Source organism: Dipodomys merriami, unplaced genomic scaffold, assembly GCF_024711535.1.
Source record: "Dipodomys merriami isolate MVZ:Mamm:240054 unplaced genomic scaffold, mDipMer1.0.p SCAF_7, whole genome shotgun sequence".
Taxonomy (NCBI): domain Eukaryota; kingdom Metazoa; phylum Chordata; class Mammalia; order Rodentia; family Heteromyidae; genus Dipodomys; species Dipodomys merriami.
In genome coordinates, this window is record NW_027206290.1 from 44573846 (window position 1) to 44586571 (window position 12726).

The following is a 12726-nucleotide window of genomic DNA, read 5'->3' on the forward strand; positions in this document are numbered from 1 at the left end:
GTTGGGGCTTGAACTCAGGGTCTGGGCACTGTCCCTGAGCTCTGTTGCTCAGTGCTCTACCACTTTCAGCTACAGCGCCACTTTTGGTTGTTAAGTGGTTAATTGGAGATAATAAGAGTCTCAGAGGGACTTTTCTGCCTGAGCTGGTTTCAAACCACCATCCTAAGCAGCTAGGATTATAGGCCTTGAGCCATCAATGCCGGACTCATTACCAATTTTTCCAAGTGTTTTTGATTAGCGGTTAATTGATTCTGTGGCTAGAGATCCCATAGATATAGAAGGCTGACTATATTTTTTATCGTCTTCAAAAGTTCCATTTCTACATAAGTTATGGTTGAAATACAATTATTAATATATTCATTTTCTTGTGTTGGTGGGGGTTGAACCCAGGACTTTGCTTATAGGTAAGCCCACATCCCACCCCTTACTGAAAATATCTATGTATTACTGCTATATTTACCACTTCTGAGTGATATACAAAAACTGAACCCTTTTTAGCTTCTCTTTTTCTTTTTTGCATATGGACTTATATTGATAATTTGAATAGCTGTGAAAAAAGAAAACTCCAGGAAATAATTGACTTCCCTGAAATAGTCTGTCTTTGGAGCAATACTACAAAGCCCAATTAAAGGTATAGGTCTGTTTCCAGGTGTCTGCCTTGGAAACAAGCAGAAATGTGCAAGGGAAAAACAAATGGAATGAGTTACTGAGAAGTCACAGGGGTCCCTGGTGTCACACTGCAGAGTGCAAATGGGAAAAGTCTTTGTTGCCTCAAGTTAGTAGTAGAAGAAAAAGCAAAGGGCTGATGCTTAGATTTTTTAAAAATCCTTAAGCCTAACTTTAATTTACCCACTGAATCAAGGGGCCATGCTGATTATGACATATGTTTCCTTTTATACTTTGACCCTACTTTGTTTTCTCTTTAGATAATTTTTTGGGGAGTGGGGGGTGACACTGGGGCTTAAACTCAGGTCCTAGACACTGTCCTAAGGGACATTCCAGGTTGGTTCTTTAACACTTGAGTTCTACTTTTGGCTTTTTGGTGGTTGATTAAAGATAAATCTCTCATGGATTTTCCTTCCCAAGCTGGCTCCAACCCTCAATCTTCAGCTCTCTGTCTTCTGAGTAGTTCAGATTGCAAATGGAGCCACTAACACCTGGTTAAACTTCCATTTTATATGATCTTCTTGTATCTTCTTGTACCTAAATAGGGCAGAAAGTTTGGTCTATAAACAGAATCTTCTTCCTGTGGTACTTTTTGACTGCTGGTTCAGGTAGAATCAGCAATGACAAAAGACACGAAGGGAGAATTTTATATTTTCCCCTCTTTGCTCTTTTCTTAGTAAATGTGAAGTCATCCGTGATGCCTGGCAGAGAAACAGAGACAGGGGTTCTACATGGGCACGGGCAGGCTGCCCGGATGTTCAAGTTCTTTACCTGGAAGAGTATCAGAGAGATTCCCACTCCATCATGGTACTCCAGAAATAGACGGGCAGAAAACAGGCTATGCAATAGTGGGCAAAAGCCCAGCTCATTTCAGCCAAACTGATGAAATAAACGTAGCTTAACCGGTAGCACCAGGTGGCAGACACCCAAGAGCTCCGAAGGAACTCAAGGATGAAATTGGGAAGCTGTGGGGCCAAAACGCTGGGTCCAAAATGACAATCGGCCACTGCCAACAAAGGGGCAGATTTGTGAGTGCCATTCTGTGTTACTAGGAGGTCAAGAGAGGACCCAGGGAGCCTTAGTAAAGTGACCATCTCTTTCACTTGTCTAGCCTCCAAAAAAGAACAGCATCATTAGACACCAGAACAAAAATAACTTCCTAGGGGAAAAACAATATGGTTTCTAAAAGTAGAAAGCTTGAGTTACCAATTTATTATAGGTCCCCAAAGCATGTAGATATGGGGCCAAATACTGGCAATAGTGTGGACTTGTTTCTGCAGGCCCACAAGGAGTGGGAATGGAGGAGCTACTGATGTATCAAGTCACATGGATGTGACAGGCATTAGTTCTACCCCCTCAAAGCAGAGTTCCAATGCACTAGTAAGAAGAGACACTGAAATTTGGAAGTTCAAGTGTCTTGGTACAGGGCATTATTACTTCACATTGAAGGTAACAGATGTAAAATATATTAGCATTTGGGGGTACCAGAGAAAGATAGAAAGTCCATCACTTCAGGAATATTGTTATTGAACATAATGAGTGTCAGACTTGGAACCCAGGGGTGAGAATGTACTGTGACTAAGATGCCCATCTTATCCTAAGTAGCTTGAAGCTCACTTGAGATGATTCTAAAGTCCACGAACACAGGCTCTGATGGTGGTGGCTTCAAGCCTCATGTTAGGACCTGAGCATACGTGTGACTAGATGGTAACCAATGCTTAAGGAACATTGTGACTACAATCACAATTGTGTAATAATAACTTCCTAGGAGATACAGTTAACAATAATTTTATTATACTAGGCAATATGGAGTATAGATTCGAAACGAAGGACAGATTTCCTTGTTAAAATAAATGACAAGGGCAGGGCACCTATGGCTCATGGTTGCAATCTTAGCTACTCAGGAGGCTGAAATCCAGAGGACTTCAGTTTAGGTCCATTGTAGGGAAAAAGTTCATGAGACCCTTTTCTCAACCTATAACTGGATAGAATAGTACATGCCTATCATTTCATCTTTTATCAGGAAGCCCAAAATATGCAGATGATAGTGTAGGTATGCATGCTAAGGCAGGGACTGAGACTCTATCTCAAACATAACCAATGCAGAAAAGGCTGGAGGTGCGGCTCAGCAGTAGAGCACCTGCCTAGCAAGCTGAAGGACCTCAGTTCAAACCATAGTAACACATATACACAAATACACAAAAGCAATGACAATAGTAAGATCAACAACATTATTATTGGTGGATTCTGAAAACAATAATCTAATACAGTAGATATTTTTCCTCCTAGAGAAGTAAGGTAAAACTGATAGAAGTATTTATTATTGAGAACATTTTTGTGCTGGTTCTGGAGCATGGATGCTGTCCTTGAATTTTTTTTGTCCCTCAAATCTAGTGTTTTACCATTTGAACCACAGGTCCACTTCTGTTGATTTTGGTGATTAATTGGTAATTGGAGATAAGAGTGTCACAGACTTTCCTGCGCAGGCTGGCTTTGAACAGCAATCCTCAGATCTCAGCCTCCTGAATAGATAGGATTATAGGTGTGAGCCACTAGTGCTTGGCTAATCTCCTGTTTCCTGAACATGATTTTCCCATCTATGCATGAGTGTACACAAAGTCTTTAAAGGAAATGCATGAATAGACAAGTACCTAATTCTTACAATTTTATATTCCAGGAATTTTAAAAAGAAAAGGGCGATTTACCATGTGTGGATTTGGTGAGTTCTGTCAGGGTGACACTAATCTCAACCTTGCTGAAAGGTCTGAGGAGAAATTTCTCATCTGGAGTGAGAATATCCAGGAGACAGAGAGTGATTGTGTCAGCCTCCAGCTCCAGAAATTGATATCACCCCTACACTTGATAGGCTCCTCTCTTCTATTCAGCCTTAAACAACTACCCTCCCCCTTTCTTCTACATTAGGTAGGAGGTTTTCATTCTGAAGAGATTTATGATCTATGTGTAGAGAGAATGCATGGGGATTCTCTGGTATGAGGAAAAAAGAATTTTTTGATGATCAGATGATTTCAAACCATAAAAACCACAGGAACTCATGATGAAATATCAGAGCTGAGAAAAAAAAAACCTCACAGGAGCAGATATTTTGTTTTAGTTTCTGTTTTGAGAAATGTGTTTTCTTTTCTTTCTTTTCTTTTTTCTTTTGGCAACACTGGGGTTTGAACTCAGCAACCCTTGATTCCTAGGTATCTAATGAATTTTTCTGCCTAGGCTGACCTTAAATCACAGTCCTCCAGATCTCAGTCTTCTTAGTAACTAATGAGCCAGCAGAGCCCAGCTCTAGTACATTGTTGTGTGTGTGCGCGTGTGTGTGTGCGTGCGCGTGCGCATGTGTGCGCGTGCATGTGCACACACAGCTCTCGGGGCTTGAATTAAGTGCTTAAGCTCGCAAATTGTTCTTCCTTCTAGAGGTAACCAGGTCTTCACTCCCTTCCCTTTCCCTCCCTTTTCCTCCTCTGCCCTTTCTTTTCTGCTTTCCTCTCTTCTCCTGTCCCCTCCTTTCCCTCCTTGTCCCTACTCTCCCCTCTTCTCATCTTCAGTGAATGTGAACTGAATGAATTTCCTACTCTTCTTCTAAAGAATAACTAGATCTACATTCTATACCTCCTCTGGGACGAATATGAATGGAAAAGAACTATAAACTTATCTACAAGGTCTCATGCTTGAAAGTTAAGTAGCAGGAAACTTCATGTCAATACCCTGAGCTAAAGAAGATGCCTGAGAAGGAAATATAAAATGTCAGTAGATAAAATTAGAAGCAAAATATTTGCACCTGTGTTTCTCCATGAACAAATCTCTTGCATATCAAATTGATGTAACTACAACCCCCAAAAGTTAACACACACACTTATGCCTTGGTAGTGAGAATGTGAGCAAAATTTTTGCAAGGCTAATTATAGAGCAAGTATGAAAAATAAGTATGAAAAAGCATCATGGACTAATCATGGTCCTTTCACTCTAGGGAAGGAATGAAGGAGCAAAGATTTAACCTCAAAGATACAACCCAATTGGTAATAATTCTAAATTTAAAGCATCCAACAAGTCACTAATAAAAGGTTGGTAAAATTAACTACAGTATACCAATATACTAGAATATGATTCTGCGACTAAATGGATGTATATTAATATAGAACAATGACAACAGTTTGATTAAATTACAAATGCATGTTAGAGCCAGCTGTGGTAGTATATGCCTATAATCTCAGCTATTTAGGGAATGGAGACAGAAGGAGCTCCATCTGAAGCCAGCCTAGGCAAAAGTGGGAAAAGAAGAACAGAAAGGAAGGAACAAAGGAAAGAAGGAAGGAAAGAGAAAGGAAAGGGAAAGGAAGGCAAGGGAAGTAAAAAAAGGAAAGAAAGAAAGAAAGAAAGAAAGAAAGAAAGAAAGAAAGAAAGAAAGAAAGAAAGAAAGAAAGAAAGAGGGAGAAAGAGAGAGAAAGAAAAGAAAGAAAGAAAGAAAGAAAGAAAGAAAGAAAGAAAGAAAGAAAGAAAGAAAGAAAGAAAGAAAGGAAAGAAAGAAAGAAAGAGAAAGAAAGAAAGAAAGAAAGAAAGAAAGAAAGAAAGAAAGAAAGAAAGAAAGAAAGAAAGAAAGAAAGGGAAAGGAAAAGAAGGGGGAAGGAAAAGAAGGGGAAAGGAAAGGGAAGGGGGAGGGAAGGGAAGGGAAGAGAAGGGAAGGGAAGGGAAGGGATGGGACGGGCATGTGTCACTCAAGTGGTAGAAAAACCCAGAGTTCATCCTCAGGACTGCCAAGCAAATGAAAGACTACATGCTAGAAACACAGATAATGGATATGAGTGCCCTTAACATGTGTGTACCAGGGGAATACATAAAAGGCATCCTCTGGTACTGTGCCTTTTCGTCTTCTCTATCAGAAGTTTCTGATCTATCTCTGATAAATACATATTACCTCTGAAATAAAAATATAAAAGTGGGCAGATTTTTTTTTTTAATTTGCAGTGTCAGCATAACCTTTCTAGAATAGTGAAAAGCAAAGAAGTCAAATTCTCTGCTGGCTGCCAGGTTCAAGAGAAAGGTCTGTAGGTTAACGTCAAAAGACAGTAGGAGACAGAAATGAGTGGGCTGATATACACTCCAAAGCCTTCTGATGAGCACGTTTCATGTTCTTATCTGTCTGGGAGGCTTTTTAAGACCAAAAAAACATTCTTCTAATAAACATTAAAAATCAAAAGGTGGATATTGAGATTTTCTGTATCTAAGCAACCAAACCTTAGAATATTTGGCCTTTTATTTTAGATCAAAGCATCAAAACTGTCTTTGATCCAAAACAGCTATGTAGACACACGGCATTTACATCGCAGTCAATCTATTTATCATCTCAGATTTTTTAAAAAAATAACTATGGTTTTCTTTTCATCCCTGTAATGAAGAGCGGGTTAGTAACAATACAACTTCAATAAAAGCAGCAAGGCCTTGTTCCTGAAGCAATCTCTGCACCAGCACAGGACATTTAAAAAGACACAGCTCCAGCTAGCCAATCAGAATACTCTGTGGATGTCAGAGCTATGGGGGGAGCCAATTAGGGAACTGTGTTTTCCCTTCCCAGCAGTGCACAACACTAAGCAATTTGCTTTCTTTTAACTACAGTTATCCCTTACATGGAGTGAAGAAGTGAGCCCCGATTAAAATCACTGCTCACCAAGGGCCACTGGAGTTGCACTCAAGCCTGTGTAAGGCTGAGCAATAATCTCATTAGCTGTAATGTTAGTCACTCTATCTCAGACTTCTCCAAAAGAACAACACAGATTGGGAGGAAACTAAAAATACATGCTTTTGTTTTGTTTTGATTTTTGCTGACATAAAATCAGATATTTCTGAAGATTTTTAATGTATTTAATCAAGCATGAAAATTTGCAATTTATTTTACTTATTGTTTTCTTTTCTGTTTGTTTTTATTGAGACAAGATCTCAGTACATGGACTAGGCTGGCCTCATACTTGTGATCCTCTTCCTTCAGTTTCCTGAGCTCTGGGATTACAGGCTTTAATATCACATTTGGTTCTCAATGATTTTTAGTTTAGTATTTTTTTTTGCTTTCCCATTTAATCCTTTTTAGGCACCGGGGACATGGTGGTGAACAGAATGAGGTGATCTTGATGCAGATCAGAACAAGAGGTAAAATAAATTCCCAATCCTTAATCCATAACCTCTTATCCACTAAATGTCTTTCCATACTCTTTCATCAATAGCCTATGGGATGTGTCCTACCCTTATCCGCCAACCCTTATGAGGAGAAAATTAGTCAGGTTCAGAGTAGTGTCAGGATATCTTCAAGGATGAACTGGCTGTTAATTACTATCTTATACTAGGAGAAAAAAAAGAAAATATCTTATAACAGGTAAAGAAAAAAATTTAAATACCATACTCATGATTAGTGGGATATACCAGGCCTGCCAAACAACCTGATAAAAGGGTGCTTTCTTCTCTAATCTTTCTCTCTCTCACCCCTCTTGTCCACTCCAAGTAAAGATTCTAGAAAAGTTTATTAGAAAAGGTGTATGGCACGTGGCATAGATATGCTGCAGGAAGAGCACGTCAGCCCAGGTCAGCCATCTTGGCCATCTGACCTCTCCCTCCATCAGTGCTGCCTCTCACCTCCCTTCCTGAGGTACAGCCTTCATCCAGCCTTTGCCTGTCAGTTCCTGCTTTTTGCCTCAGTTTTGTTTCTTCTATCACAGAGACAGTTTCCCTGTTATCAGCATCAGTCCCTCTCCTAAGGTACCTGTATCCTAGTGGAAGGGAAAGATTTATGGGAAATCATAATCACTTATAGTAACACGAGCTTCACAGGAAGGGAGCCATCTAAGAAGAGAGTGGAGAGATGTCCATGAACTTTGGCTTAAGGAAGTGCCATTTAGGCTATGACAGGATGGCATCCATTCATATTCCTATTAACACTGTTAAGAGCTCAAAGCGAGACCCCAGTATAGGCCCCTCTCTGGCCTGCTACCATCTTTCTTCTTCAAGCAGTTCATAAGAGTTCTCTGAGGAACTCTCCCTGAAATAAAGTCTAAGACCCCCTTTCTACAGAGTACTACCTTGCACCCAGATACCAATAATAATTGGAATAGGTGTTGAAAACCATTCCCCACTCCCTAATCCCAATCTATTATTATCAGATCAAGACCTCTGCCCTCCAATCTTTCTTCTCTATGCTCAATTTTCCCTGGGCTTTTGAGTTTTTATTTCTAAAGGCTCCCATGTCACATACAACTTTGGATAAATGTGTCTGTTATGTTTTTTTTTCTCTCTCTCTCTTTTCTGGTCGGTTGTTGGGCCTGAACTCTGGGCCTGGGTTCTGTCCCTCTGCTCTGCAGCTAAAGGCTAGTGCTCTATCACTTGAGCCACTTCCAGCTTTTTCCTGCTTATGTGGTGCTGAGGAATTGAACCCTGGGCCTCATGCATGCAAGGCAAGCACTCTACCATGGAGCCACCTTCCCAGCCCCTTGCTTTTCTCTTTTATCATAGGGATGTCAGGTGTGAGGCTTGCCATTACTGAGAGAAAGATACTACTTTTCCTTCCATTTGATCTTCTGTCAGTTTGATTAGCACTTCTGTTTCCTAATCATGCTAATGCCCTGGGCATTCTGGTTTAGCCTTCTTCCTCTTCTATCCAATCTGTAGATGATAAAGTTCTTCAAGACTCTCTTCTTTGGTCATTCCATTTTGTTCCTCCAGGGTTTCTTCTATTACCTACATGTCAACTATTCAAAATAGGCTTTTCTAGCCCAGACTTCCTGTCATATAACCAATCCTTGTGTCAACGACCTACGTGACATCCTCACTTGAATATCTCATTGGGACCTCAAATTTCATATGTCCACCTCTAAAGGCAACATATTTCACTCTGAATTCTTTTCCTCCTCCATCTACCTAAACAGGACCATTCACTCAAGTGCTGTATCCATCATAGGGAATCAAGTATAATACCTGCTTCTCCTTCATCCCCTCCCCCATATGTAAGTGGGAATTTATTCCTGCCTACTTGATAGTTAGACATAGCCAGGATTTTATAACATTATTTTTCTACTCCTTGTCATCAGCTCTTGTTTAGATACTGAAGACCTATCTTTGCTATTATGTACACTCATGTTCCCTTCCAATTTACTGTCCTAAATGAAAATCTTGTTTTTATTGTGAAAATACTGTACAGAGGGGTTACAATTACATGGGCAAGATAATGAGTACATTTCTTATCAAGCATTGTAGCCTCCTCCTTTGTTTTCCCTTCCCATACCATCCTCCCCCCCATCCAAACCTCCCCCACACCAAAGTTGTAAAGTTCGTTTTCGACATAACGACTTGTACATCTCGTTGTTGCAATGGGTCCACCTGTATCCCTATTTAAACGATTTGTTTTTTCCCTTCCCCTCCACAAATTATAACAACATCAAATACAGTGAAAGCAGGGGTTATACCATGGGGGAGGGACATCCAAAGAAACAACTAAATGAAAATCTTTTCAGATCACTCTCTGACTTTAAAGTTCTTCTACTTTCAAAGATGAAGTCTAAAGTCATTAAAATATTCTCTGTGATTTGACATGAGCTACTCACAGCTTTATCCTTTGGTCTCATTTCATACCACCCTCTGTCCTTCAGCCACAATAAGCTCTCTTAGTTTCTCAAACTTAACAAGGACTTTCTCTCCTTAGAAAATTCGTACAAACTGTTCCTTCCACCTTGACCATATCAAGTCTTCCCACTTTGTGCTAAGCTACTATCTGCATCAGATAGAGAAGCATTTAAGTTCAAGCCACAGACTACCCACTGGAGACTCTTAATGCAATAAGTATATTTAATTAATTAATTAATTCATATTTCTCTCTCTCTCTCTCTCTCTCTCTCTCTCTCTCTCTCTCTCTCTCTCTCTCTCTCTCTCTCTCTCTCTCTCTCTCCCTCTCTCTCTCTCTCTCTCCTGCCAGTCATGGAGCTGGAAGCCTCTTAGTGCTCAAGGATAGCATTCAACTGCTTTGAGCCACAGTGCCACTTCTGGTTTTCTGGTGGTTAATTGGAGATAAGAGTTTCACAGACTTTCCTGTCTGGGCTGGCTTTGAACCTCACATCCTCAGATCTCAGTCTCCTGAATAGCTAGGATTGCAGGAATGAGCCACCAGCACCTAGCTTAGTCTGAGAATTATCTTAACTTTATCAGCAAAAAGCCAAAAGTTTAACAGTGGCTCAAGTGGCAGAAAACCAGTTTTAAGTGAAAAAAGCCAAGATAGAATGTGAGGCACCAGAATGCACACAAAAAGGAGAGAGAGAGAGAGACTTAGCCTGGCTCATATATCATGATTGATCTTATTATTCCATTTAGATTAAAAATGATCTTTTCATGAAAAAAGATATGTGTGTGTGTGTGTGTGTGTGTGTGTGTGTGTGTGTGTGTGTGTGTGTGTGTGTGTATAACTTTAACATACTAAATTTCCTGCATGGTGAATGCGATTCTCTTAACCTTTCAATTTCAACTGTATGAGTAGACCTGGGTTTTATTGTTATCAGTGGGATCCAGGAATGATTTCTTTAAAAAAAATAAAGTAATATTTTAACCACTGTCAAGGAGTTATATTATCCAGAACAATTTAAATGTCTTAAGTACATAAATGTAAATCAATTCTTGGCTAAATCACTCAAATATCATTCAAGAAGGAAAACTCTTCAGAAGTACTTGAGTTATTCAAAAGAGAGTCATAAAACTTTAGCTCTAAATTTTCCATTCCTGAGAGTGTCACACAAACAGTTAAGTTTGTCATTTGGGTCGGCTGAGTAGGAAGAAAGCGAATGTCAAATGCCTGTCATTTTAAATATGCCTGTGCACTTATATTCTTTTATCTAGTCTAAAAGGAGACTATGGCTTACATTTAACTCTTATCTCCTAAAAGCACAGCTATGGGCAAATTGAACATAGCTCATACATGATACATTAATCTTTTGTGTGTGTGTGTGTGTGTGTGTGTGTGTGTGTGTGTGTGTGTGTGTGTGTGTACAAGCACACACATGTGCATGCCAGTACTGGGGCTTGAACTCAGGGTCTCAAACTCTCACTTGGCTTTTTTGTTCAAGATCTGTGCTCTATTACTTGAGCCACATTTCCAATTTTTTGGTGGTGAATTGGAGATAAGAGTCTCATGGGCTTTTCTGCCCTGGCTGACTTAGGACTCTGATCCTCAGATCTCAGCCTTCTGAGTAGCTAAGATTACAAACTAGCCTGGGATTATAAATGTGAACTACCAGTGCTGGACTTGGATACACTAATCTTAAACTACCTTTCAGTTATCATCACAGAGCAATTTAAGGACTTAAATTAGAAAGGTAAAGTGGTATTGGATACAATCTACCATAGCCAACTTCACAGAAAGGCAGACTCATTTTCCTTAGTGTTCACGTGTATACAAACGGTTCGTAGATTCTGGTGGACATTGTCTGATCATATCAGAATGTCCAGGATATTAACATATGAATATCACAACAGTTTTTGAAAAAAAAAGAATTTTAAATAGCCTTAAAAATAAAAATAAAATGGCTTTAATCTTGGCAAGGGAGTTCCCCAGAGGGAAAAATATAAACAGATGGCTGAGAAAGATCGCCCACATTCTGAACACAGAGCTTGAAGAGGCATTTCGAAGAAAGCAGCAGCACTTGCCAGTCTGGGCCACTTCCCACCAGGATCCTTATTTAATTATGGAAAACACAGAGTTGATGCCTCTAGCCAACAGGACCCGACAACTCCTGTCCCACTTGCTTCCCATCATCTATACAAATTTCCAGCCCTCTACCTCATTCTAAAAGCACTAGCCACTTGAGAAAAGCGATCCCCTAATAAATTAGCATGCCACCATCAGCACTGAACTTGTGGTTCTCATGCAAATAGCTGTTGAGTTTCAGCCAAGCACATCAAGCATTCAATTTCCTGTGTGACCCACATCTGTCACACTTTCTCAGTGACAAATCTTGTGATCACTCAAATCCCAGACTTAATCAACAAGGAAAAAAAAAAGCCACTTAATAACATTCAAAACTGAGTTTGAAAATATAATCCAAATGAGGGTGAGAGAGAGCATTTCTCTATAACAACAACAACAAAAATGATAGTTTACCTAAGTCACATTCATAAGATTACTGGACCAAAAATCCCTAGATCTTTTATCTGAGTCTATCTTTCAAGGCCAACATCATTTCCCAAAGAACTGTACCTACTACTGGTTGGAAACATCAGAGGATTAGCAACTGAAGCCTTTACCTATACTGATTTAACCCCGTAATCTCCCAGAAACCATAGAGGAAAACTTACGGATTTGTCTTTCACCAGTAGAGCACAGCACTGGACTCCAGCCATCAACATCTTGTGTGGGTTCCAGGCCACTGAATCGGCCCTATTGTGTTAAACAAAGAAAGGGACAATGCAGGCAAGAAACTTGATTAATTTCTCCAAGGTAGAAGGAAATCTGGCATTAGCAGTATCTACATTCAGTCTTCATTCACAAGTCATTGTTCTAGAGGAGTTTGTGGAGTTTGGAGCAATTTGGTTGCTTTTGCATTATGCTAGGATTTTTGTTGTTATGTTGTTCTTTGCTTTATTTTATAGGGTAATTCTTGAACAAAAGAATCTCAAGGACAGTGCCCAGGACCTGAGTTCAAGCCTCAGGACTGACAGGCAAAAAGAAACAAAAAAAGCACCACTTGCCAGGGAAAATCTCAAAGAAACTTGTTTGCCTAAAGAAAGTCAGCTACAAAATAGAAAACAGCATTTACCTGTTGATGCCATGCAGAAGCTTGCAGTACTTCCTAGAAACCAAAGCTGAGCCACCCCAGGAAGCCTGTTGAGATATTTATATAACAAGAACAACATTATTTCAGGGGCACTCCCACAGATAACTCTCAGTGACATCTCCACTGGTGCTGTCTGGAACTCCACTGGTAGTATTGAAACCCCCAGAACTTCTTCAGAGTAGTAAGCTTTTCATTGACCAGCAGAATGTAAGAGAACATACTGTAAACAAATTGGCATGTTGGCCAGTTGGGCTTT

At 39.8% G+C, this 12726-nt stretch overlaps 1 protein-coding gene across 1 annotated transcript in view; it reads right to left on the reverse strand.

Annotated features, from left to right (window-relative positions):
* Nucleotides 1-12726, reverse strand: part of Gadl1 (glutamate decarboxylase like 1) — a 215218-nt gene that overhangs the window by 127544 nt on the left and 74948 nt on the right. The window contains exons 10-11 of the mRNA XM_070007528.1: nucleotides 12453-12517; nucleotides 11992-12073 (exon numbers count right to left, since the gene is read on the reverse strand). Coding sequence (XP_069863629.1) covers nucleotides 11992-12073; nucleotides 12453-12517 — 147 coding nt within the window. The remainder of the gene's footprint in view (nucleotides 1-11991; nucleotides 12074-12452; nucleotides 12518-12726) is intronic.